Source organism: Chlorocebus sabaeus, chromosome 11, assembly GCF_047675955.1.
Source record: "Chlorocebus sabaeus isolate Y175 chromosome 11, mChlSab1.0.hap1, whole genome shotgun sequence".
In the NCBI taxonomy this organism is placed as follows: Eukaryota; Metazoa; Chordata; class Mammalia; order Primates; family Cercopithecidae; genus Chlorocebus; species Chlorocebus sabaeus.
In genome coordinates this window covers 118,972,501-118,994,214 of record NC_132914.1, presented here as the reverse complement: position 1 = coordinate 118,994,214, position 21,714 = coordinate 118,972,501, and the positions used below count along the sequence as shown (strand labels likewise).

General features: G+C 51.8%; 1 protein-coding gene and 1 pseudogene across 3 annotated transcripts in view; one reads left to right on the top strand and one right to left on the bottom strand.

Annotated features, from left to right (window-relative positions):
- Positions 1-21,714, bottom strand: part of TMEM120B (transmembrane protein 120B) — a 74,604-nt gene that overhangs the window by 32,360 nt on the left and 20,530 nt on the right. For all 3 annotated transcript variants that reach the window (XM_073021174.1, XM_008005003.3, XM_073021175.1), the window contains exons 2-4: positions 10,858-10,976; positions 7,005-7,121; positions 4,733-4,792 (exon numbers count right to left, since the gene is read on the bottom strand). In XM_073021174.1, coding sequence (XP_072877275.1) covers positions 4,733-4,792; positions 7,005-7,121; positions 10,858-10,976 — 296 coding nt within the window. The remainder of the gene's footprint in view (positions 1-4,732; positions 4,793-7,004; positions 7,122-10,857; positions 10,977-21,714) is intronic.
- LOC103239475 (TIMELESS-interacting protein pseudogene) lies at positions 16,383-19,911 on the top strand (annotated as a pseudogene).

The window sequence follows — 21,714 nt, the reverse complement described above, 5'->3', positions numbered from 1 at the left end:
TGACCAATGAGGGGAAGAGGGCCAAGTATGCAGAAGGCCCATGTCCCTGGACTCTGGCCTGGGGCTCTGGAGACAGGCAGGGGGCAGAGACAGAGCCTCTTCCCTCAACCAACTGCTACTGCTGAAAGGCCAGGGTTTGCGGCCATCTGGAAATGGGGTAGACTCAGGGTAGACAGGACTGCCCATCTCCCAGGAGAAGTGTGTGCGTGATAGGGCATGGAACAGAGCAGGGCTATTTCTTGTGGGAAATGGGAAGTCCCGTCCACCCAACATACTGACTCTGAAAAAGGAAGGAAGGCAGGAACGCCTCTCCCAGGTGCGATAGGAGGAGAGTGTCAGAAACTCCAACAGCCAGAGCCTCACCTGTGAACAGGTTTTTATTTATGCAAAAATTCTAGCTTGGATGCATCTTCCCTGAGCTGAAGGAGCAGAACGCCGGAGGTCTCTGAGCCAAGCGGGAAGTGTGGGGTGGGGTGTGGGTTGGGGTGCAGGATAAGGTGTGGGGTGAGAGTGGGGTGTGAATATGGGGTATGGGGTATGGTGTGGGTATGGGGTATGGGTGTGGGTGTGGGGTATGGGTGTGTGGTGTGGGTGTGGGGTGTGGGTGTGTGGTGTGAGTGTGGGTGTGGGTATGGGGTGGGTGTGAATGTGGGTGTGGGGCGTGGGTATGGGATGTGGGGTGAGATGTGTGGGTGTGCAATGTGGGTGTGGGGTGTGGTGTGCGTGTGGGGTGTGTGGGGTGTGGGGTGTGGTGTGAGGTATGGTGTGGGGTGTGGGTGTGGTGTGGGGTGTGGGTGGGGTGTGGTGTGGGGTGTGGTGTGGGGGTGTGGTGTAGGGTGTGGGGTGTGGGTGTGGTGTGGGGGTGTGGTGTGTTGGGTGTGGTGTGGGGTGTGGGGTATGGGGTGTGGGTGTGGTGTGGGTGTGTGGTGTGTGGGGTATGGGTGTGGTGTGGGGTGTGGTGTGGGGGTGTGGGTGTGGTGTGGGGTGTGGGTGTGGTGTGGGGTATGGGTGTGGGGTGTGGGGTGTGGGTATGGGGTGTGGGTGTGGGGTGTGGGGTGTGGGTGTGGGGTGTGGGTGTGGGGTGTGGGGTGTGGGGTGTGTGTGTGGGGTGTGGGTGTGGGGTGTGGGGTGTGGGTATGGGGTGTGGGTGTGGGTATGGGGTGTGGGTGTGGGGTGTGGTGTGGGGGTGTGGGTGTGGGTATGGGGTATGGGTGTGGGTATGGGGTGTGGGTGTGGGGTGTGGGTGTGGGTATGGGGTGTGGGGTGTGGGGTGTGGGGTGTGGGTATGGGGTATGGGGTGTGGGTGTGGGTATGGGGTGTGGGTGTGGGGTGTGGTGTGGGGGTGTGGGTGTGGGTATGGGGTATGGGTGTGGGTATGGGGTGTGGGTGTGGGGTGTGGGTGTGGGTATGGGGTGTGGGGTGTGGGTGTGGGGTGTGGGTGTGGGTATGGGGTATGGGGTGTGGGGTGTGGGTATGGGGTGTGGGTGTGGGGTGTGGGTGTGGGGTGTGGGGTGTGGGGTGTGGGGTATGGGTGTGGGTATGGGGTACGGGGTGTGGGTGTGGGTATGGGGTATGGGGTGTGGGGTGCGGGTGTGGGGTGTGGGGTGTGTGTGTGGGGTGTGGGTGTGGGGTGTGGGTGTGGGTATGGGGTGTGGGTGTGGGGTGTGGGTGTGGGGTGTGGGGTGTGGGTGTGGGTATGGGGTATGGGGTGTGGGTGTGGGTATGGGGTGTGGGTGTGAGGTGTGGGTGTGGGTATGGGGTGTGGGGTGTGGGTGTGGGTATGGGGTATGGGGTGTGGGTGTGGGTATGGGGTATGGGGTGTGGGGTGTGGGTATGGGGTGTGGGTGTGGGGTGTGGGTGTGGGGTGTGGGCGTGGGTATGGGGTGTGGGGTGTGGGGTATGGGTGTGGGTATGGGGTATGGGGTGTGGGGTGTGGGTGTGGGGTGGGGGGTGTGTGTGTGGGGTGTGCGTGTGGGTGTGGGGTGTGGGTGTGGGTATGGGGTGTGGGGTGTGGGTTTGGGTATGGGTGTGGGTATGGGGTATGGGGTGTGGGTGTGGGTATGGGGTGTGGGTGTGAGGTGTGGGTGTGGGTATGGGGTGTGGGGTGTGGGTGTGGGTATGGGGTATGGGGTGTGGGTGTGGGTATGGGGTATGGGGTGTGGGGTGTGGGTATGGGGTGTGGGTGTGGGGTGTGGGCGTGGGTATGGGGTGTGGGGTGTGGGGTATGGGTGTAGGTATGGGGTATGGGGTGTGGGTGTGGGTATGGGGTATGGGGTGTGGGGTGTGGGTGTGGGGTGGGGGGTGTGTGTGTGGGGTGTGCGTGTGGGTGTGGGGTGTGGGTGTGGGTATGGGGTGTGGGGTGTGGGTTTGGGTATGGGTGTGGGTATGGGGTGTGGGGTGTGGGTGTGGGGTGTGGGGTGTGAGGTGTGGGTATGGGGTGTGGGTGTGGGGTGTGGGTATGGGGTATGGGTGTGGGGTGTGTGTGTGGGGTGTGGGTGTGGGGTGTGGGTGTGGGTATGGGGTGTGGGGTGTGGGGTGTGTGTGTGGGGTGTGGGTATGGGGTGTGGGGTGTGGGTCTGGGTATGGGGTGTGGGGTGTGGGGTGTGGGTGTGGGGTGTGGGTGTGGGTATGGGGTGTGGGTGTGGGTATGGGGTATGGGTGTGGGGTGTGTATGTGGGGTGTGGGTGTGGGTATGGGGTATGGGTGTGGGGTGTGGGTGTGGGTGTGGGGTGTGGGGTGTGGGTATGGGGTGTGGGTCTGGGTATGGGGTGTGGGTTGTGGGTGTGGGGTGTGGTTATGGGGTGTGGGTGTGGGGTGTGGTTATGGGGTGTGGGTGTGGGGTGGGGCTGTGGGTATGTGGTATGGGGTATGGCTTGTGGGGTGTGGGTGTGGGGTGTGGGGTGTGGGTGTGGGGTGTGGGTGTGGTTATGGGGTATGGGGTGTGGGTGTGGGTGTGGGGTGTGGGGTGTGGGTATGGGGTGTGGGGTGTGGGTGTGGGGTGTGAGTATGGGGTGTGGGGTGTGTGTATGGGGTATGGGGTGTGGGGTGTGGGTATGGGGTATGGGGTGTGGGGTGTGGGTGTGGGGTGTGGGTAGGGGGTATGGGGTGTGGGGTGTGGGTATGGGGTATGGGGTGTGGGGTGTGGGTATGGGGTGTGGGGTGTGGGTGTGGGGTGTGGGGTGTGGGTGTGGGGTGTGAGTATGGGGTGTGGCGTGTGGGTATGGGGTATGGGGTGTGGCGTGTGGGTATGGGGTGTGGGGTGTGGCGTGTGGGTATGGGGTGTGGGGTGTGGGGTGTGGGTGTGGGTATGGGGTGTGTGGTGTGGGGTATGGGGTGTGGGGTGTGGGTGTGGGGTGTGGGGTATGGGGTGTGGGGTATGGGGTATGGGGTGTGGGGTATGGGGTATGGGGTGTGGGGTGTGGGGTATGGGGTGTGGGGTGTGGGTATGGGGTGTGGGGTGTGGGTATGGGGTGTGGGGTATGGGGTGTGGGGTGTGGGTGTGGGGTGTGAGTATGGGGTGTGGGGTGTGGGTATGGGGTGTGGGGTGTCGGTATGGGGTGTGGGGTATGGGTATGGGGTATGGGGTATGGGGTGTGGGGTGTGGGTGTGGGGTGTGAGTATGGGGTGTGGGGTGTGGGTATGGGGTATGGGGTGTGGGGTGTGGGTATGGGGTGTGGGGTGTGGGTATGGGGTGTGGGGTGTGGGTATGGGGTGTGGGGTGTGGGTGTGGGGTGTGGTATGGCGTGGGGTAGGGTGTGGGTGTGCGGTGTGGGGTATGGGGGTGGGGTGTGGGTATGCGGTGTGGTGTGGATGTGGCGAGTTGGGTATGTGGTGTAGGGTGTGGGATGTGGGTGTGGGGTGGGGTTTGGTGTGGGGTGTGGGGTGTGGGTGTGGGTTGTGGTATTGGGTGTGGGTGTGGGGTGTGGGGTGTGGGTGTGGGGTGGGGTTTGGTGTGGGGTGTGGGGTGTGGTGTGGATATGGTGTGTTGGGTATGTGGTGTGGGTGTGGGACTGGGATGTGGGATTGGGTGTGGGTGTGGGTATGGGGTGTGGGGTGTGGGTGTGGGGTGTGGGGTGTGGGTGTGGGGTGGGGTTTGGTGTGGGGTGGGGTTTGGTGTGGGGTGTGGTGTGGATATGGTGTGATGGGTATGTGGTATGGGTGTGGGACTGGGATGTGGTATGGGGTGTGGGGTGTGGGATTGGGTGTGGGTGTGGGTATGGGGTGTGGGGTGTGGGGTGTGGGTATGGGGTGTGGGGTGTGGGGTGGGGGTGTGGGTATGGGGTGTGGGTGTGGGGTGTGGGTGTGGGTTGTGGGGTGTGGAGTGTGTTTATGGGGTGTGGGGTGTGGGTGTAAGGTGTGGGTATGGGGTGTGGGTATGGGGTGTGGGGTGTGGGTATGGGGTGTGGGGTGTGGGGTGTGGATGTGGGGTGTGGGTGTGGGGTGTGGGGGTGGGGTGTGGGTGTGGGGTGGGGTTTGGTGTGGGGTGGGGTTTGGTGTGGGGTGTGGGGTGTGGTGTGGATATGGTGTGTTGGGTACGTGGTGTGGGTGTGGGACTGGGTGTAGGTATGGGGTGTGGGTGTGGGGTGTGGGAATGGGTGTGGGTGTGGGGTATGGGGTGTGGGCTGTGGTGTGAGATTAGGTGTGGGTATGGGGTGTGGGTGTGGGGTGTGGGATTCGGGGTGTGGGTGGGATGTGAGGTATGGGATCTGGGTTGTGGGTGGCAGACACTTACTTGGCCTGGTTGCTGAGGAGGGTCACATTCACATTGCCGAGGACCAGGTTCAAGTAGAGCCTGGAAGGAAACACCTGTGAGGGGCGTGATCCTTAGCAGGTGGGTGTGAATTAACAACATTCAAACTCAACACACCTAACAAGCACATCCCAAGTAGTGATGTTAGAAGATAGGGGGCCTAAGCTCTGTGGGTAAATGGACCCCCACATCGAGTGAGAATAATGATTGACCAAAGGACATTACACCTGTGACAGGAGAGTGTGCGGAGTTGATTTCCCCTCCATGCTGCCTTAAAGACCGTATTTCTCAGCCTGCCTTGCAGCCAGATGTCAGCAGGTGACTAAGCATAGCCAATGAGGTGGAGGCATAGGTACAACCTCTAGGTCAATTTTTAAAGAATTTTCTGGACCGGGCGCGGTGGCTCACGCCTGTAATCCCAGCACTTTGGGAGGCCAAGGCGGGTGGATCACAAGGTCAGGAGTTCGAGACCATCCTGCCGAACCGTCTCTACTAAAAATACAAAAAAATTAGCCGGGTGTGGTGGCAGACGCCTTGTAGTCCCAGCTACTCGGGAGGTTGAGGCAGAAGAATGGAGTGAACCCAGGAGGCGGACCTTGCAGTGAGCCGAGATCCGGCCACTGCACTCCAGCCTGGGCAACGGAGTGAGACTCCGTCTCAAAAAAAAAAAAAAAAAAAAGGATTTTCTTTATTTTTCATTATTATAATTATCATTGTTATTATTTTTAGAGACAGGGTCTCACTCTGTTGCCCAGGCTAGAGTGCAATGGCATGATCATAGCTCATTGCAGTGTTGTAGTTTTTTTTGACAGAGTCTCGCTCTGTCGCCCAGACTGGACTGCAGTGGCATGATCAGGACTCGCTGTAACCTCCACCTCCCGGGTTCAAGCGATTCTCCTGCCTCAGCCTCCCAAGTAGCTGGGATTACAGGCACGTGCCACCACACCCAGCTAATTTTTGTATTTTTAGTAGGTTTAGGGGTTTCACCATGTTGGCCAGGCTGGTCTCGAACTCCTAACCTTAACCTGCCTCAGTCTCCCAAGGTACTGGGATTACAGGCGTGAGCTACTGTGCCCAGCCTCACTGCAGTCTTGAACCCCTAGGCTCAAGTAGTCCTCCTACCTCAGTCACCAAAGTAGCTGGGATTACGGGTACACACCACCATGCCAATTTTGTTAAAGTTTTTTAGAGATGAGGTCTCACGATGTTGTCCAGGCTGGTCTTGAATTCCTGGGCTCAAGTGATCCTCCCACCTCGGCCTCCCGAAGTGCTGGGATGACAGGCACAAGCCACCACACCCAGCCTTGAGCTGGGTTTTCTATCATTTGCAATCCAACGATTCCCAACCGAGGTAAGAGGCACAGAGGCCTAGGCACAGAGGGGCAGGAGGCAGATGCGCGTGACACTGTAAGAGGGTCACGAATGCTAGGCTGCTGTTCATTCTGCAGAAAATGATCATCACTTAACTCAGGGAGGGAGTCTTTACCCAAACATAGTAAAAAAGGAGAAGCTCAGAGGAATGGGTTAAAATGTAACAGGGCTAACCAGCTCCCTCCCACCTGCTACAGGCCTGAAAGGAGCCCCGCCTCCTAGCGCAGGCTCTGACTCAGCGCTAGGCTGATCCGGAAAACAGGGTCAGGGTGAACTGACTGGGCTCAGCAGCATATGCCGGGTCACGATGATACCAGGCTGTAAGCAGCTCTCTCCAGAACAAGGTGGCAATGACATCACTTGAGGGAGGGAACAGGGACTTCTCTGAAGGTGGAAAATAGAAAGAACATGGGCTTTGGAGTCAGAATGTCTGCTGTTCACATCCTGGCGTGGCCATTCTCTGATGTCTCTGAATCTTGTAAAAATGGGGATCTCTTGGTCTGACGCACAGGTTGTTGAGGATAAAACGAGTGACATCACAGGAGTTCCTGGCACAGCTCTGAGCGTACAGGAGGCACTCAATGCATGTTTGTTCTCCTGGGAAAGAACACCTCCCTCTTAACCCCAGGTGGCACCAGGCATGCGGTAGGTGCTGGTTCCTTGCAACGGCCCTCCCAGGAATACTGCCGTCACACGGTGTGGCTAAGGTGCTCTCCTGGGCTCACGGAGGAATGCGTAAGGAAGCCTTCTTACGTCTCCTGCCCTTTCTTCCCTCTTTCCCCTTCAATCTGAGCACCAGCAGGAAGGTGAGAGTTATATGGACCAGCTGTGCTAGGCCTGGGCATGGGCCTGTGCTAGGGGTGGGGAGGTTGCCAACTCCTACCCGTTCTTCTTGGGCAGGTAGGCCTCCATGTCGAAGAAGACGTCCTGCCGCTCCTTGATATTTGCGGCCATCTGCTGAACGAGCTCCGCCTCCTCCTGGCTGGTATGGCGTTTGCACCTGTGGACAGAGATGCAAGCACAGGGGAAGGGGCGTCACTCAGAGGGAGGAGGGCTATGGACTCCCCCAGTCCCAGCCTCCCACCTTCTACCCTAGTGTGTCCCACCTTCTACCCCAGTGCCTCCACCTTCTACCCCAGTGCCTCCACCTTCTACCCCAGTGCCTCTCACCTTCTATCCCAGCCTCCCACCTTCTACCCCGTGCCTCCACCTTCTACCCCAGTGCCTCTTGCAACCACAGTTCCCTATCTCAACTTTCTGGGTTGGGGAAGTGATGCTGCCTCCCAGGTAGTCTTGTGAATTTTGGTAAATCCTTAAACCTCTCTGCCTAATTTTCCATACCTGAAAAACCGAGATAACCTCAAGTCTACCTCACAGACAATAGCCTGGTGAGGATTAAATGAGTAAGTACAGCATAGAGCATCTAGAATAATACTTGATAGTATGAGCTCAAGGGATAATTACTAACAATACTATTTTTCTTCTCATTTTTCTTTCTTTTTTTCTTTTATGAGACAGAGTCTCGCTCTGTCACCCAGGCTGGAGTGCAGTGGCGCCATCTTGGCTCACTGCAAGCTCTGCCTCCCGCGTTCATGCCATTCTCCTGCCTCAGCCTCCTGAGTAGCTGGGATTACAGTCTCCTGCCACCACACCTGGCTAATTTTTTTGTATTTTTAGTAGAGACGGGGTTTCACTGTGTTAGCCAGGATGGTCTTGATCTCCTGACCTCATGATCTGCCTGCCTCGGCCTCCCAAAGTGCCGGGATTATAGGCGTGAGCCACCACGCCCAGCCTTCGTCTCATTTTTCTAAAGAAATAGCTAGCAGGCATGATGTTATAGTCCCAGCACATACGCCTATGATCTTAGCACTTTGGAAGGCCAGGGCGGGAAGATCACTTGAGGCCAGGAGTTTGAGGCCAGCCTGATCAACATAGCAAGCAAGACCCAGTCTCTACAAAAAATTAATCAAAGAAACAACCAAGGCCAGGTGTAGTGGCTCACGCCTGTAATCCCAACACTTTGGGAGGCTGAGGTGGGTCGATCAACTGAGGTTGGGAGTTCGAGACCAGCATGACCAACATGGAGAAACCCCATCTCTACTAAAAATACAAAATTAGCTGGGCATGGTGGTGCATGGCTGTAATCCCACCTACTTGGGAGGCTGAGGCAGGAGAATCACTTGAACCTGGGAGGCAGAGGTTGCAGTGAGCCAAGATCGCACCATTGCACTCCAGCCTGAGCAACAAGAGCGAAACTCTATCTCAAAAAAAAAAAAAAAGATGGGGGAGGTGGTTAAGAAAACAACCAGGGGCTGGATGTGGTGGCTCATGCCTGTAATCCCAGCACTTTGGGAAACTGAAGTGGGCAGATCACCTGAAGTCAGGAGTTCCAGACCAGCCTGGTCAACATGGCAAAACGCTGTCTCTACTGAAAATATAAAAATTAGCTAGGCGTGGTGGCGGGCCCCTGTAATCCCAGCTACTTGGGAGGCTGAGGCAGGAGAATTGCTTGAACCCACGAGGCAGAGGTTGCAGTGAGCCGAGATCGTGCCACTGCACTCCAGCCTGGGCCACACAGCGAGACTCTGACTCAAAAACAACAACAACAACAGTTACAAAAAAACACCACCAAGCATGGTGGTGCATGCCTGTAGTCCTAGTAGTCATGAGGCTAAGGTGGGAGGATTGCTTGAGCCCAGGAGATCAAGGCTGTGGTGAGCCATGATTGCGCCACTGCACTCCAGCCCGGGTGACAGAGCAAGACCCTATCTCAAAAAAATAAGACTGGACACAGTGGCTCACGCCTGTAATCCCAACACTTTGGGAGGCCAAGGCAGGAGGATCGCTTGAGGTCAGGAGTTTGAGACCAGCCTGGCCAACATAGTGAAACCCTGTCTCTAGTAAAAGTACAAAAATTAGCTGGGCATGGTGGCGGGCACCCGTAATTCCAGATACTCAGGAGGCTAAGACAGGAAGGAGAATTGCTTGAACCCAGGAGGCAGAGGTTGCAGTGAGCTGAGATTGTGCCGCTGCACTCCAGCCTGGGCGACAGAGCGAGACTCCATCTCTGAATGAATGAATGAATGAATCAATCAATCAATCAATATAATTTTTAAAAATAGAAATAAATAACCTACAGATTACCAAGAGGACAGACAGAAAGCCCCTGAAAGCATAAGCAGTCGACCAGTTAAGGTCTGTTATTCTTTGGTAACATGGAACTCTCAAAACTAGAAAACAAGCCAGCAGAGACATCTCAGAATGGCAGGGGTCCTTGGTCTAAGACCCTAACTCATGGGTCAACCTTCTAACTCAGTACTTCTTAACTGGGAGCAGCCGGCAATGCCTGGAGACATCTTGGTGGTCACACCTGGGGCGGAAGTGCTACTGGCATCGGTGGGCAGAGGCCAGGGATGCTACTCACTATCCCACAGTGCGCTGCACAGCCCCCACAGACCCATCAATAGTGCTGAGGTTAGCCATGTGCCCATCTGTGAAGCAATCACTGAGAATCTGAAAAACTCTAGACTGAAAAAACTCTAGACTCTGAGTCCTGTCATTACCAAGACGTGTTTTTCCAAAGCCACATCTGGTGATGTGTTTGCATGGGGCCATCTCTACCCCTTAGTTGCAGGCCTCCATTTTCAAAATGGCCCGCCACACTGAGAGCTATAATCAGGACCTTCCTCCAAAATTGTCCACAAGGAAAGAGTTGACCAAGAGTCCCAGATTCTAAAATAGAAGCCTAGCTAAGTGACTTGGGACAAGTCACTTGGAGCTTCAGTTTCTCTGCCTGACAAGGGGGTCACTGCATCCACTGGGCCCCTTCACATACCAGGCAGGAAGGGACTTCACAGACCTGGAGAAGTCAGGAAATGAACACGATCCAGGCCTGGGGAACCGAACTAAGCTATGAGCTCAAGCGCATCTCCACCAGGGATGGCAACCTAGTGGCCACTACCCCAGAGACCCCAGTGGGGAGGACACCCCACACCCACAAAACGGCGCTGCCTGTTTACTTGTCCAGCAGGGCACCTTCCTATAACAGCACCCACCTTTCCCCTGGGAAACTACTCATCTTCTTCTCCCACCACCCACATGGCTGTCCCTCCACTTCCCAGGGCCACAGACTGAGCGCACAGCATGGGGCTGTCCAAGCAGCTTCTCAGTGATTGGTTCACAAATGGGCATTCAACCAATCCCAGCCAATGAGGACTAACCCAGAATGTTGGCTGAAGTACTGGGAAAAAGAAACTCTCCGCCAGGCACAGTGGCACACGCCTGTAATCACAGCTACTTGGGAGGCTGAGGCAGGAGAATCACTTGAACCCAGAAGACGGAGGCTGCAGTGAGCCGAGATCAGAGATCACGCCATTGCTTTCCAGCCTGGGTGACAGAATGAAAGACTCCATTTCAAGAAAAAAAAAAAAAGAGAAACTCTCCTTCAACCAGGGTGGCACAGCCAGCAGGAAGCAAGGTTGGAGAATATAAGCCTGGCACTGTTGGTGGAGGGGACAGTCACCCTGAGAGTGACACCAATCCAGAGGAAGGCAGAATTTAGAGGGAAAAAAACAGATGCCCCAAAACACCCTTTGACCCCTGGATCCAGTGATGCCTGAAGCAACTCCCAGTCCTGTCTTTTTCCACTGAGATTGCCATTCTCTGCTTCAGCCTGTTTTGAGTTGGGCTTCTGTCCCTCAGAACCAGAGCAGCCCACGGGCTGCAGCTGCACCTACCTCTGGAGTGTGAGCTTCAAGTCCTTGAGGTGCTTCTTCTGCTTACTGATGGAACTGCTACACAGCGTCTGCAGCACAGCCAGCTCCTCCAGCTTCTGCTTGTAGATCCTGTGCGTCTCCTGGAGGACAGGGGACCCCGGGGGAAGGTGTGCGGGAGAATGTGAACAGGTCATTTTCTTTTCTCTTTGACAGAGTCTCGCTCTGTCACCCAGGCTGGAGTGCAGTGGCATGATCTCAGCTCACTGCAAGCTCTGTCTCCTGGGTTTGAGCGATTCTCCCACCTCGGCCTCCCAAGTAGCTTGGATTACAGGTGCCCACCACCATGCCCGGCTAATTTTTTTTTTTTTTTTTTGGATTTTTCAGAGAGATGGGGTTTCACCATATTGGCCAGGCTGGTCTCGAACTCCTGACATTGTGATCCACCTGCCTGGGCCTCCCAAAGTTCTGGGATTACAGGCATGAGCCACCGCGCCCAGCCAGCTTATTGTTTTTAATGTCATGGTCTTCATCTCCCATGTTGGTTTCCCTAAATTGTTGGTGTTTGTCTTAGAAGTCCAGAGATAAGGGGTTGTTTCCCTGCCTGTGGTGTTATTTATTGGGAGGTGTGTGATGGTGGCAAAGTCAAGAAGTTACTGTGTTTTGTTCCCCCAGCACTGAGGCAAAGTCTCTTGTATTTTCCCATGGTGAAACCCCATCTCTACTAAAAATGCAAAAATTAGCCAGGCATGGTGGCGGGCATCTGTAATCCCAACTACTTGGGAGGCTGAGGCAGGAGAATCACTTTAACCCAGCGGGTGGAGGTTGCAGTGAGCGAAGACCACACCACTTCACTCCAGCCTGGGTGAAAGTGCAAAACTCCGTCTCAATAAAAATAAAGACAAAAAGAATAAGCCACTGCTCGCTTTGGCAGCACGTGTACTAGAATTGGAATGATACAGACAAGGTTAACATGGGCCCTGAGAAATTAAAAAACATTGAAAAACAAAGCAACGATAAACTAACTCAAGTGACTTTTTTTTTTTTTTTAGCGGTTGGAGAGATGGATTTAACAGAGGGACAGCAAAAGCAGATGGTCCAACAGTGAGCACAGAGGCTAAACTCCCCTGCCTGCCAAGCAAGGCACCTAGGTATAAAGTTAAGTGAGGCCGGGCGCAGTGGCTCAAGCCTGTAATCCCAGCACTTTGGGAGGCCAAGACGGGTGGATCACGAGGTCAGGAGATCGAGACCATCCTGACTAACGCGGTGAAACCCCGTCTCTACCAAAAAAACACAAAAAACTAGCCGGGCGAGGTGGCGGGCGCCTGTAGTCCCAGCTACTCGGGAGGCCGAGGCAGGAGAATGGCGTAAACCCCGGAGGCGGAGCTTGCAGTGAGCTGAGATCTGGCTACTGCACTCCAGCCTGGGCGACAGAGCGAGACTCCGTCTCAAAAAAAAAAAAAAAGAAAAAGAAAGTTAAGTGAGGCCAGGCACGGTGGCTCATGCCTGTAATCCCAGCACTTTGGGAGGCTGAGGCAGGCGGATCATTTGAGGTCAGGAGTTCGAGACCAGCCCGACCAACATGGTGAAACCCTGTCTCTACTAAAAATATAAAAATTAGCCAGGCATGGTGGCAGATGCCTGTAGTCCCAGCTACTCAGGAGGCTAAGACAGGAGAATTGTTTGAATCTGGGAGTCGGAGGTTGCAGTGAGCTGAGGTCTGCCTGGGTGACAGAGCAAGACTCCATCTCAAAAAAAAAAAAAAAAAAGAAAGGAAGTCAGTAAATAAGGAAGAGGCAAAGGCTAAGAATTAACTAGATGACAATAAAAATGACAAGTGACTAGATGACAATTAGGAGACACATCCAAGAATGCTGTGAATCACCTTGAATAGAGTGAGTCACCTTGGCCCACCCACTAAGAAGATAAAAGGGTGACTTCCCTCTGTCCTTCCTGGGCCCCCCAGGAAGGAAAAATCAATGCTTTTATTTTATTTAATGTTTTTTTTTTTTTTTTAATTTTTATTTTTTTTATTTTTTGAGACGGAGTCTCGCTCTGTCGCCCAGGCTGGAGTGCAGTGGCCGGATCTCAGCTCACTGCAAGCTCCGCCTCCCGGGTTCACGCCATTCTCCCGCCTCAGCCTCCCGAGCAGCTGGAACTACAGGCGCCTGCCAACTCGCCTGGCTAGTTTTTTTGTATTTTTTAGTAGAGACGGGGTTTCACCGGGTTATCCAGGATGGTCTCGATCTCCTGACCTCGTGATCCGCCCGCCTCGGCCTCCCAAAGTGCTGGGATTACAGGCTTGAGCCACTGCGCCCAGCCAATGTTTTTATTTTAAAATAATTTCAAATTGGGCATGGTGGCTCACGCCTGTAATCCCAGCTACTCGGGAGGCTAAGGCATGAGAATTGCTTGAACCCAGGAGGCGGAGGTTGCAGTGAACTGAGATTATGCCACTGCACTCCAGAGTGAGACTCCGTCTCAAATACATATATAAATGAAGAATAATAATAATAGTAATAGTAATAATTTCAGACACAGGGGCTCATGCCTGTAATCCCAGCACTTTGGGAGGCCAAGGCAGGTGGATCACCTGAAGTCGGAAGTTTGAAACCAGCCTGACCAATGTGGAGAAACCCCATCTCTACTAAAAACACAAAATTAGCCAGGCGTGATGGCGCATGCCTGTAATCCCAGCTACTCAGGAGGCTGAGGCAGGAGAATCGCTTGAACCCGGGAGGCTTAGGCTGTGGTGAGCCGAGATCGCACCACTGCACTCCAGCCTGGGCAACAAGAGTGAAACTTCATCTCAAAATAATAATGATTATAATAATAATTTCAAGCTTGCAGAATTACAAAAACAACACAAAGAACTCACTTCTACTCTTCACCCAGATTCACCAGCTGTTCCTTCATTCTGTATTTGATTTATCCCCCATATCTGTGTGCCTGCGTGTGCACACATGTGCATGCCTGCCTGTGTGTTCTTTTTCTATATCAGGCAGGCAATCGTAAGCCACAGCCGCAGGCCAAGTCTGGCTACCTAATTTTGTATGCTCAGTAAGACAGAAATGGGTTTTGCAGGCTTGAAAAAAAATCACTAGAATCTTTCATGGTGTGTGAAAATTATATAAATTGGCATTGCAGTATCCATAAATAAAGTTTTATTGGAACACAGCCACGCCCACCCATTTAAATATTCCGTGTGGCTGTGCTGGGACTCTAACAGCAAAACAAGTAGTTGTGACAGAGACCATATGGCCCATAAAGCTCAAAATTTTCACTATTTGGCTTTTTACCAAAAAGATTTGCCCACTCCTGTGCTAAACCATTTGGGAGTTAGTTGTAGACAACACACCTCTTTTCTCCTAAATAGTACAGTGTGTATCTAGTAAGAACAGCAATATTCTCTCAAATATCCATAGTACAATTATCAAACGCAACTGACCCTTAAATGACGTGGGTTTCAACTGCATGTCCACTTATACACAGATTTTCTTCCACCTCTGCCACCTGTGAGACAGCAAGACCAAGCCCTCCTCTTCCTCCTCCTGCTACTCCTCAATGTGAAGACACAAAGGATGAAGATCTTTACAATGGTCCACTTCCACTTACTGAAGAGTAAATATATTTTCTCTTCCTTATGATTTTCTTAATAACATTTTCTTTTCTCTAGCTTTTTTTTTTTTCTTTAAGACAGACTCTCACTCTTGTTGCCTATGCTGGAGTGCAGTCGCATGATCTCCAATCACCACAACCTTCACCTCCCAGGTTCAAGCGATTCTCCTGTCTCAGCCTCCTGAGGGATTACAGGCATGTACCACCACGCCTGGCTAATTTTGTATTTTTAGGCTGGTCTCGAACTCCGGACCTCAGGTGATTCACCTGCCTCAGCCTCCCAAAGGGCTGGCATTACAGGCGTGAGCCACCGTGCGGGGCCTCTCTAGCTTTCTTTATTGTAATAATACAATGTATAATGCATATATAAAATGTGTGTTAATCGACTGTCTCTGTTATCAGTGAGACTCTGCTCAACATTAGGCTGATAGAAGTTTTGTGGGAGTTCCTGGGCACATTGACTCATGCCTATAATCCCAACACTTTGGGAGGCCAAGGTGGGTGGATCGCCTGAGGTCAGGAGTTTGAGACCAGCCTGACCAATATGGTGAAACCCTGTCTCTACTAAAAGTGCAAAAATTAGCCAGACATGGTGGAGGGCACCTGTAATCAGGAGGCTGAGGCAGGAGAATCACTTCAACCTGGGATGCGGAGATTGCAGTGAGCTGAGATCACACAACTGCACTCTGTCTCCAAAAAAAAAAATATATGGTAGTTTTGGAGGAGTCGAGTTTCTGGCCAGGCTGGGTGGTTCACACCTGCAATCCCTGCACTTTGGGAGGCTGTGGTGGGTGGATCACTTGAGGCCAGGTGTTCAAGACCAGCCTGGTCAACATGGTAAAACCCCATCTCTACTAAAAATACAAAAATTAGCCAGGTGTGGTGCGGGCGCCTGTAGTTCCAGATACTCGGGAGGCTGAGGTGAGATGATTACTTGAACCCAGGAGGTGGAGGCTGTAGTAAGCTGAGATCGTGTCACTGCACTCCAGCCTCGGTAACAGAGGGAGACTCTGTTCCAAAAAAAAAAAAAAAAAAAAGTTATATACTTGGCTTTTCAACTGATTGGCACCCCTAACCCCACCTTGTTCAAGGGTCAATCGTGTAGAAAATGTAACGTTGATATAACACAATGCTATGGCCTCACATACCACTCAAATTCAAATTTTGTTGACTGTCTCTTTTATGGCAATTTTCCTTCAGATCTTGGATCCAATTCAGTCTCATGCCTTCTGGTACTGTTCATGTCTCTTTACTCTCCTTTAATCTAGAACAATCTCCCAATCTCTGCCTTTCGTGAATTTAAGTTTGTTATTGTTTTTTGTTTTTTGAGACAGAGTTTGACTCTTGTCGCCCAGGCCAGAGTACAGTGGTGTGATCTTGGCTCACTGCAACCTCTGCCTCCCAGGTTCAAGCGATTCTCCTGCCTCAGCCTCCCAAGTAGCTGGGATTACAGGTGCCACTATACCCAGCTAACTTCTGTATTTTTAGTAGAGACGGATGGGGTTTCACCATGTTGACCAGGCTGGTCTAGAACACCTGACCTCAAATGATCCTCCCACCTCGGCCTCCCAAAGTGCTGGGATTACAGGCATGAGCCACCGTGCCTGGCCGAATTTAAGTTTTTAAAGCGTTTGGTCCAGTTTTCTGGGAGAATGTCCCCCAGTGGGGGGTTGCGGATGTTTCCTCATGATTTGGGGCATGCATGGGTACCAGCATGTTACTAAAAGGATGTTGTGCCCTTATTAGTGGCTCCTGCCAAGAGGGACACCATATCCATGATGCTAACTTTGCTGGGTAAAGGCAGCCAGGATGCCCACCCAGCTTCTGCACTATGTAGTGTCCAACTTTCCATTGGCAATTAACAAGTTATCTGTGTGAAGAAAGGCTGTGTTTTAATCACTTTTGAATTCTTCAGTGCTAAACAGCCCTCTATGTCCAACAAATACCTGCTGGTAACGAAACCAGACGAAGAGGACAGAGGTGGAGAGATCCTGCCCAGACAATGCAGCCTTGGGGAAGACAGGGCCCTGGCTTGAGAGGCTGCTGTGAGATAAGGGGCCTGCACCCCTCCTGGTGGCCTTTGGTGCTGGTTCCTGCCATGAAGAGATAAGACCAGGGCTACAAAATCAGCTGCCAGATGCTCATCAGGACCTCATCTGTTTCAATTAATATTTAATGTCACAAGTAAAACATGAAGACATCATCCTTGTTAAAAATTAAAACACTACAGCTATGGCTGACGTCTGCTTTTTTTTTTTTTTTTTTTTTTTTTTTGAGATGGAGTCTCGCTCTGTCGCCAGGCTGGAGTGCAGTGGCGCGATCTCGGCTCACTGCAACCTCCGCCTCCTGTGTTCAAGCGATTCTCCTGCCTCAGTCTCCCAAGTAGCTGGTATTACAGGTGTGCACCACCATGCCTGGCTAATTTTCATATTTTTATATTTTTAGAATAGATTACAGGTGTGAGCCACTGTGCCCGGATTTTTTTTTTTTTGGAGACAGGGTCTCACTCTATCACACAGGCTGGAGTACAGTGGCTTGATCTCAGGTCACTGTAACCTCCACCTCCCGGGTTCAAGTAATTATCGTGCCTCAACCTCCCAAGTAGCTGGGACTACAGGCGTGCACAACCATGCCCAGCTAATTTTTGTGTTTTTAGTAGAGATGGGGTTTCACCATGTTGACTAGGCTGGTCTCGAACTCCTGGCCTCAAGTGATCCGCCATCTTGGCCTCCCAAAGTGCTGGGGTTACAGATGTGAGCCACTGCATCCGGCAACTTCTGCAAGTTCTGAACCACATATTTCATTAGGAACTGCTTGCCCTCCACTCTCTCTTCCCTGGCTAGGAAATGCAACAAAGGGCTCAGTTACCTTGAAGCCAGAAGCAGCAGAGCCCATTGCCCCTCCCCAACCAAACTAACCTGAGTCCCAGTGCAGCCTCATGGGACACAGCTTCCCAACTGTGATTTCTTTCTTTTTTGAGACAGAGTCTTGCTCTGTCACCTACGCTGCAGTGCAGTGGCACAGTCTCGGTTTACTGCAACCTCCGCCTCCTGGGTTCAAGTGATTCTCCTGCCTCAGACTCCCGAGTAGCTGGGATTAAGGGCGCATACAACCACACCCAGCTAATTTTTGTAGTTTTAGTAGAAACGAGGTTTCATCATGTTGGCCAGGCTGGTATCAAACTCACGACCTTGGGTAATCCACCCACCTCGGCCTCCCAAAGTGCTGGGTTTACAGGCGTGAGCCACTGTGCCCCACCCACTGTGATGGTTTTAAAACATGGCCACTTATTCTTTATCATGCCTCACATAGAGAGGCAGTGCCTCTGTTCACTCCCCTTAAATCTAGGTACGCTTGTGACTAGTCTGACAATAGAATATGGCAGAATTGACACTACATAACTTCTGAGAAAAAGTCACGGAAGGCCCTGTGGCTTCCACCTAAGTTCCTGGAGCAACTAAGTAAGTGGAACTAGTTGCTCTTGGAGCAAAAAGTACAGCTATCCTGAGGCAACCATGCTATATGAAGCTTTAGCCACACAGAGAAGTCCCGTGTAGTCACTCCAATCAATAGTCCCAACTAAGACAAATCTTGTCAGTCCCACATAGGTTCCAGACATGTACATAAACAAACATCCAGGCGGGGCGCAGTGGCTCGCCCCTGTAATCCCAGCACTTTGGGAGGCTGAAGCAGGAGGATTACCTGAGGTTAGGAGTTTGAGATCAGCCTTGCCAACATGATGAAACCTCATCTCTACTAAAATTACAAAAATTAGACAGCATGGTGGTACATGCCCGTAATCCCAGCTACTCGGGAGGCTGAGGCAGGATTGCTTGAACCTGGGAAGTGGAGGTTGCAGTGTGCTGAGATCGTGCCACTGCGCTCCAGCCTAGTCGACAGAGGAAGACTGTCTCAAAAAGAAAAAGAAGGCCGGGGGCGGTGGCTCATGCCTGTAATTCCAGCACTTTGAGAGGCCGATGCAGGCGGATCACCTGAGGTCAAGAGTTTGAGACCAGCACGGCCAACATGGTGAAACGTCGTCTCTACTAAAAATACAAAAAAAATTAGCTGGACATGGTGGTGGGCACCTGTAGTCTCAGCTACTTGGGGAGACTGAGGCAGGAGAATCGCTTGAACGCAGGAGGCAAAGGATGCAGTGAGCCAAGATCGCACCACTGCACTCCAGCCTGGGCGACTAAGCGAGACTCCATCTCCAAAAAAAAAAAAAAAAAAAGGAGAGGGGAATGGCGGGGGTGAAGTTCCCAAGTCTCGCGAGAAGTGCGTTTAGGCTTCACGCCAACTTCCACGCTGTGGCCCCTGCATAAGCCTCTCCAGAAAGACAAGATGGTGAAAGAGCTGAACCTGATGAAGACTCAGGAAGTGGGGCACCTCTTCCTGTACCTCCAAAGAGAAGAATTAAAAGAAATATATTCAGGCTGACTCAGACTAATTTCAGAGAGAGGACTTCCAGCCCTAAGGCATGTATTTGATAAGGCAGAATCCAAAGGTAAAGGTCATGAGGCTGAAGACTTGAAGACTCTAATCAGACACGTGGAGCACTGGGCACACAGGCTATTCCCTAAACTGCAGTTTGAGGATTTTATTGACAGACGAATACCTGGGAAATAAAAAGGAAGTTCAAACCTGTTTAAAACGAATTCAACTTGATCTCCCTATTTTACGTGAAGATTTTGTTAGCAATAATGATGAAGTTGCGGAAAATAATGGACATGATGTATCTGCAACTGAATGAGATCCCTTTCTGATAAACCCATCTGAAAGTGAGATGTTTGCTTCTGAGTCAAGTAGAAGCCTAACACAAGAGCAACAACAAAGAACTGAGAGAAATAAACAACCGGCCTTGGAAAGAAGGAAGGCAAAGCTGCTAATAGTCCCTAGGAAATGATATGTTAATGAATACACAAGGGGCACAGACAGTTGAAGAGGTTAATACTGATGAGGATCAAAAGGAGAAGTCAAATGGATTAAACGAAGACATTCTAGACAATCCATGTAACAATGGTCCTGCTAATGGTTTAAATGAAGAGGGGTAATTAAAATTTAGAGGAAACACTGCTGGACCAGTCTTTTTAAAATGTGCAACAATGGCCGGGCGCGGTGGCTCAAGCCTGTAATCCCAGCACTTTGGGAGGCCGAGACGGGCGGATCACGAGGTCAGGAGATCGAGACCATCCTGGCTAACACAGTGAAACCCCGTCTCTACTAAAAACACAAAAAACTAGCCGGGCGAGGTGGCGGGCGCCTGTAGTCCCCGCTACTCGGGAGGCTGAGGCAGGAGAATAGCGTAAACCCGGGAGGCGGAGCTTGCAGTGAGCTGAGATCCGGCCACTGCACTCCAGCCCGGGCGAAAGAGCAAGACTCCGTCTCAAAAAAAAAAAAAAAAAGTGCAACAATAACTTGATGCCTCATCCGGAAATGTTACTGAAGCTAGGTAAGTTTCCATTAAGAGAAAATATATCTGTTAATTCACCACCCTGCAAGCTTGGTGTTACTATGTATTTTTTCTTCTTTGAGTGAAAGTCCTTAGGTGGTAAAACTTTTATAGATTCTTGTTTAAAATCTGGTAATATGGCAGGGCCCACTGTAATCCCAACACTCTGGGAGGCCAATGCGGGTGGATCACAAGGTCAGGAGTTCAAGACCAGCCTGACTAACATGGTGAAACCCCATCTCTACTAAAAATATAAAAATTAGCCGGGCGTGGTGGTATGTGCCTGTAATCCCAGCTACTCAGGAGGCTGAGGCAGAATAATCACTTGAACCCAGGAGGTGGAGGTTGCAGTGAGCTGAGATCGCGCCACTGCACTCCAGCCTGGGTGACAGAGCAAGACTTGGTCTCAAACAAAACAAAACAAAAAAGGCCGGGCGCGGTGGCTCATGCCTGTAATCCCAGCACTTTGGGAGGCCGATGCGGGTGGATCACGAAGTCAACAGAGGGAGGCCATCCTGGCCAACATGGTGCAACCCTATCTCTACTAAAAATACAAAACTTAGTTACGCATGGTGGCATGCACCTGTAGTCCCAGCTACTCGGGAGGCTGAGGCAGGAGAACTGCTTGATCCCAGGACGTGGAGGTTGCAGTGAGCCGAGATCGCACCACTGCACTCCAGCCTGGCGACAGAGTGAGACTCTGTCTCAAAAAAAATCTGGTAATATGGTATTTATTTGTAGTTATGCTTGTCACTTTATTTAAATCTATTTATTTATTATCTCTACTGTTTGTTTTTATAGAGATATGACTTCATAAAATGACTAGTATAAACTGGTAATAAGCAGTTTCTGCTGCTGGTCTGTCATTGAATGCCTTGTTTTCACTAAGTTGGGAGGTTTTGTTTCTGGGGTTTTTTTGTTTGTTTTTGAGATGGAGTCTTGCTCTGTCACCCAGGCTAGAGTGCAGTGGCATGATCTCGGATCACTGCAACCTCTGCCTCCTGGGTTCAAGCGATTCTCCTGCTTCAGCCTCCCAAGTAGCTGGGACTACAGGTGCATGCCACCACGCCCAACTAATTTTTTGTATTTTACTGCTCCTTGAAGAGCAGGGCTAACCCATGGACAGCATGTCCACAGTAGCCTGGGTGAAGTTATGTACATATATATTGAATATTAATTCTTTTTTTTTCTCTTTTTTTGAGATGTAGTTTTGCTCTTGTCACCCAGGCTAGAGTGCAATGGCACTATCTCAGCTTGCTGCAACCTCCACCTCCTGGGTTCAAGTGATTCTCCTGCCTCAGCCTCTCGAGCACCTGGGATTACAGGCACCTGCCGTCATGCCTGGCTAATTTTTGTATTTTTAGTAGAGACGGGTCTCGCCATGTTGGCCAGGCTGGTCTCAAACTCCTGACCTCAGGTGATCCACCCATCTCAGCCTCGCAAAGTACTGGGATTACAGGTGTGAGCCACGGCACCCAGCCTGTCTATTTTTTAAAAGAAGTAAAAATAAAACTTATTTTGCAAACTAAAAAACAAAGAAAGAAAGAAAAAGCAGCTTTCATGGCCAGGCGTGGTGGCTCACACCTGTAATCCCAGCACAGGTGTGATTGGGAGGCCGAGGTGGGTGGATCATCTGAGGTCAGGAGTTTGAGACCAGCCTGACCAACATGGAGAAACCCCATCTCTACTAAAAGTACAAAACTAGCCAGGCGTGGTGGTTCATGCCTGTAATCCCAGCTACTCGGGAAGCTGAAGCAGGAGAATTGCTTGAACCCAGGAGGCGGAGGTTGCGGTGAGCCAAGATCATGCCA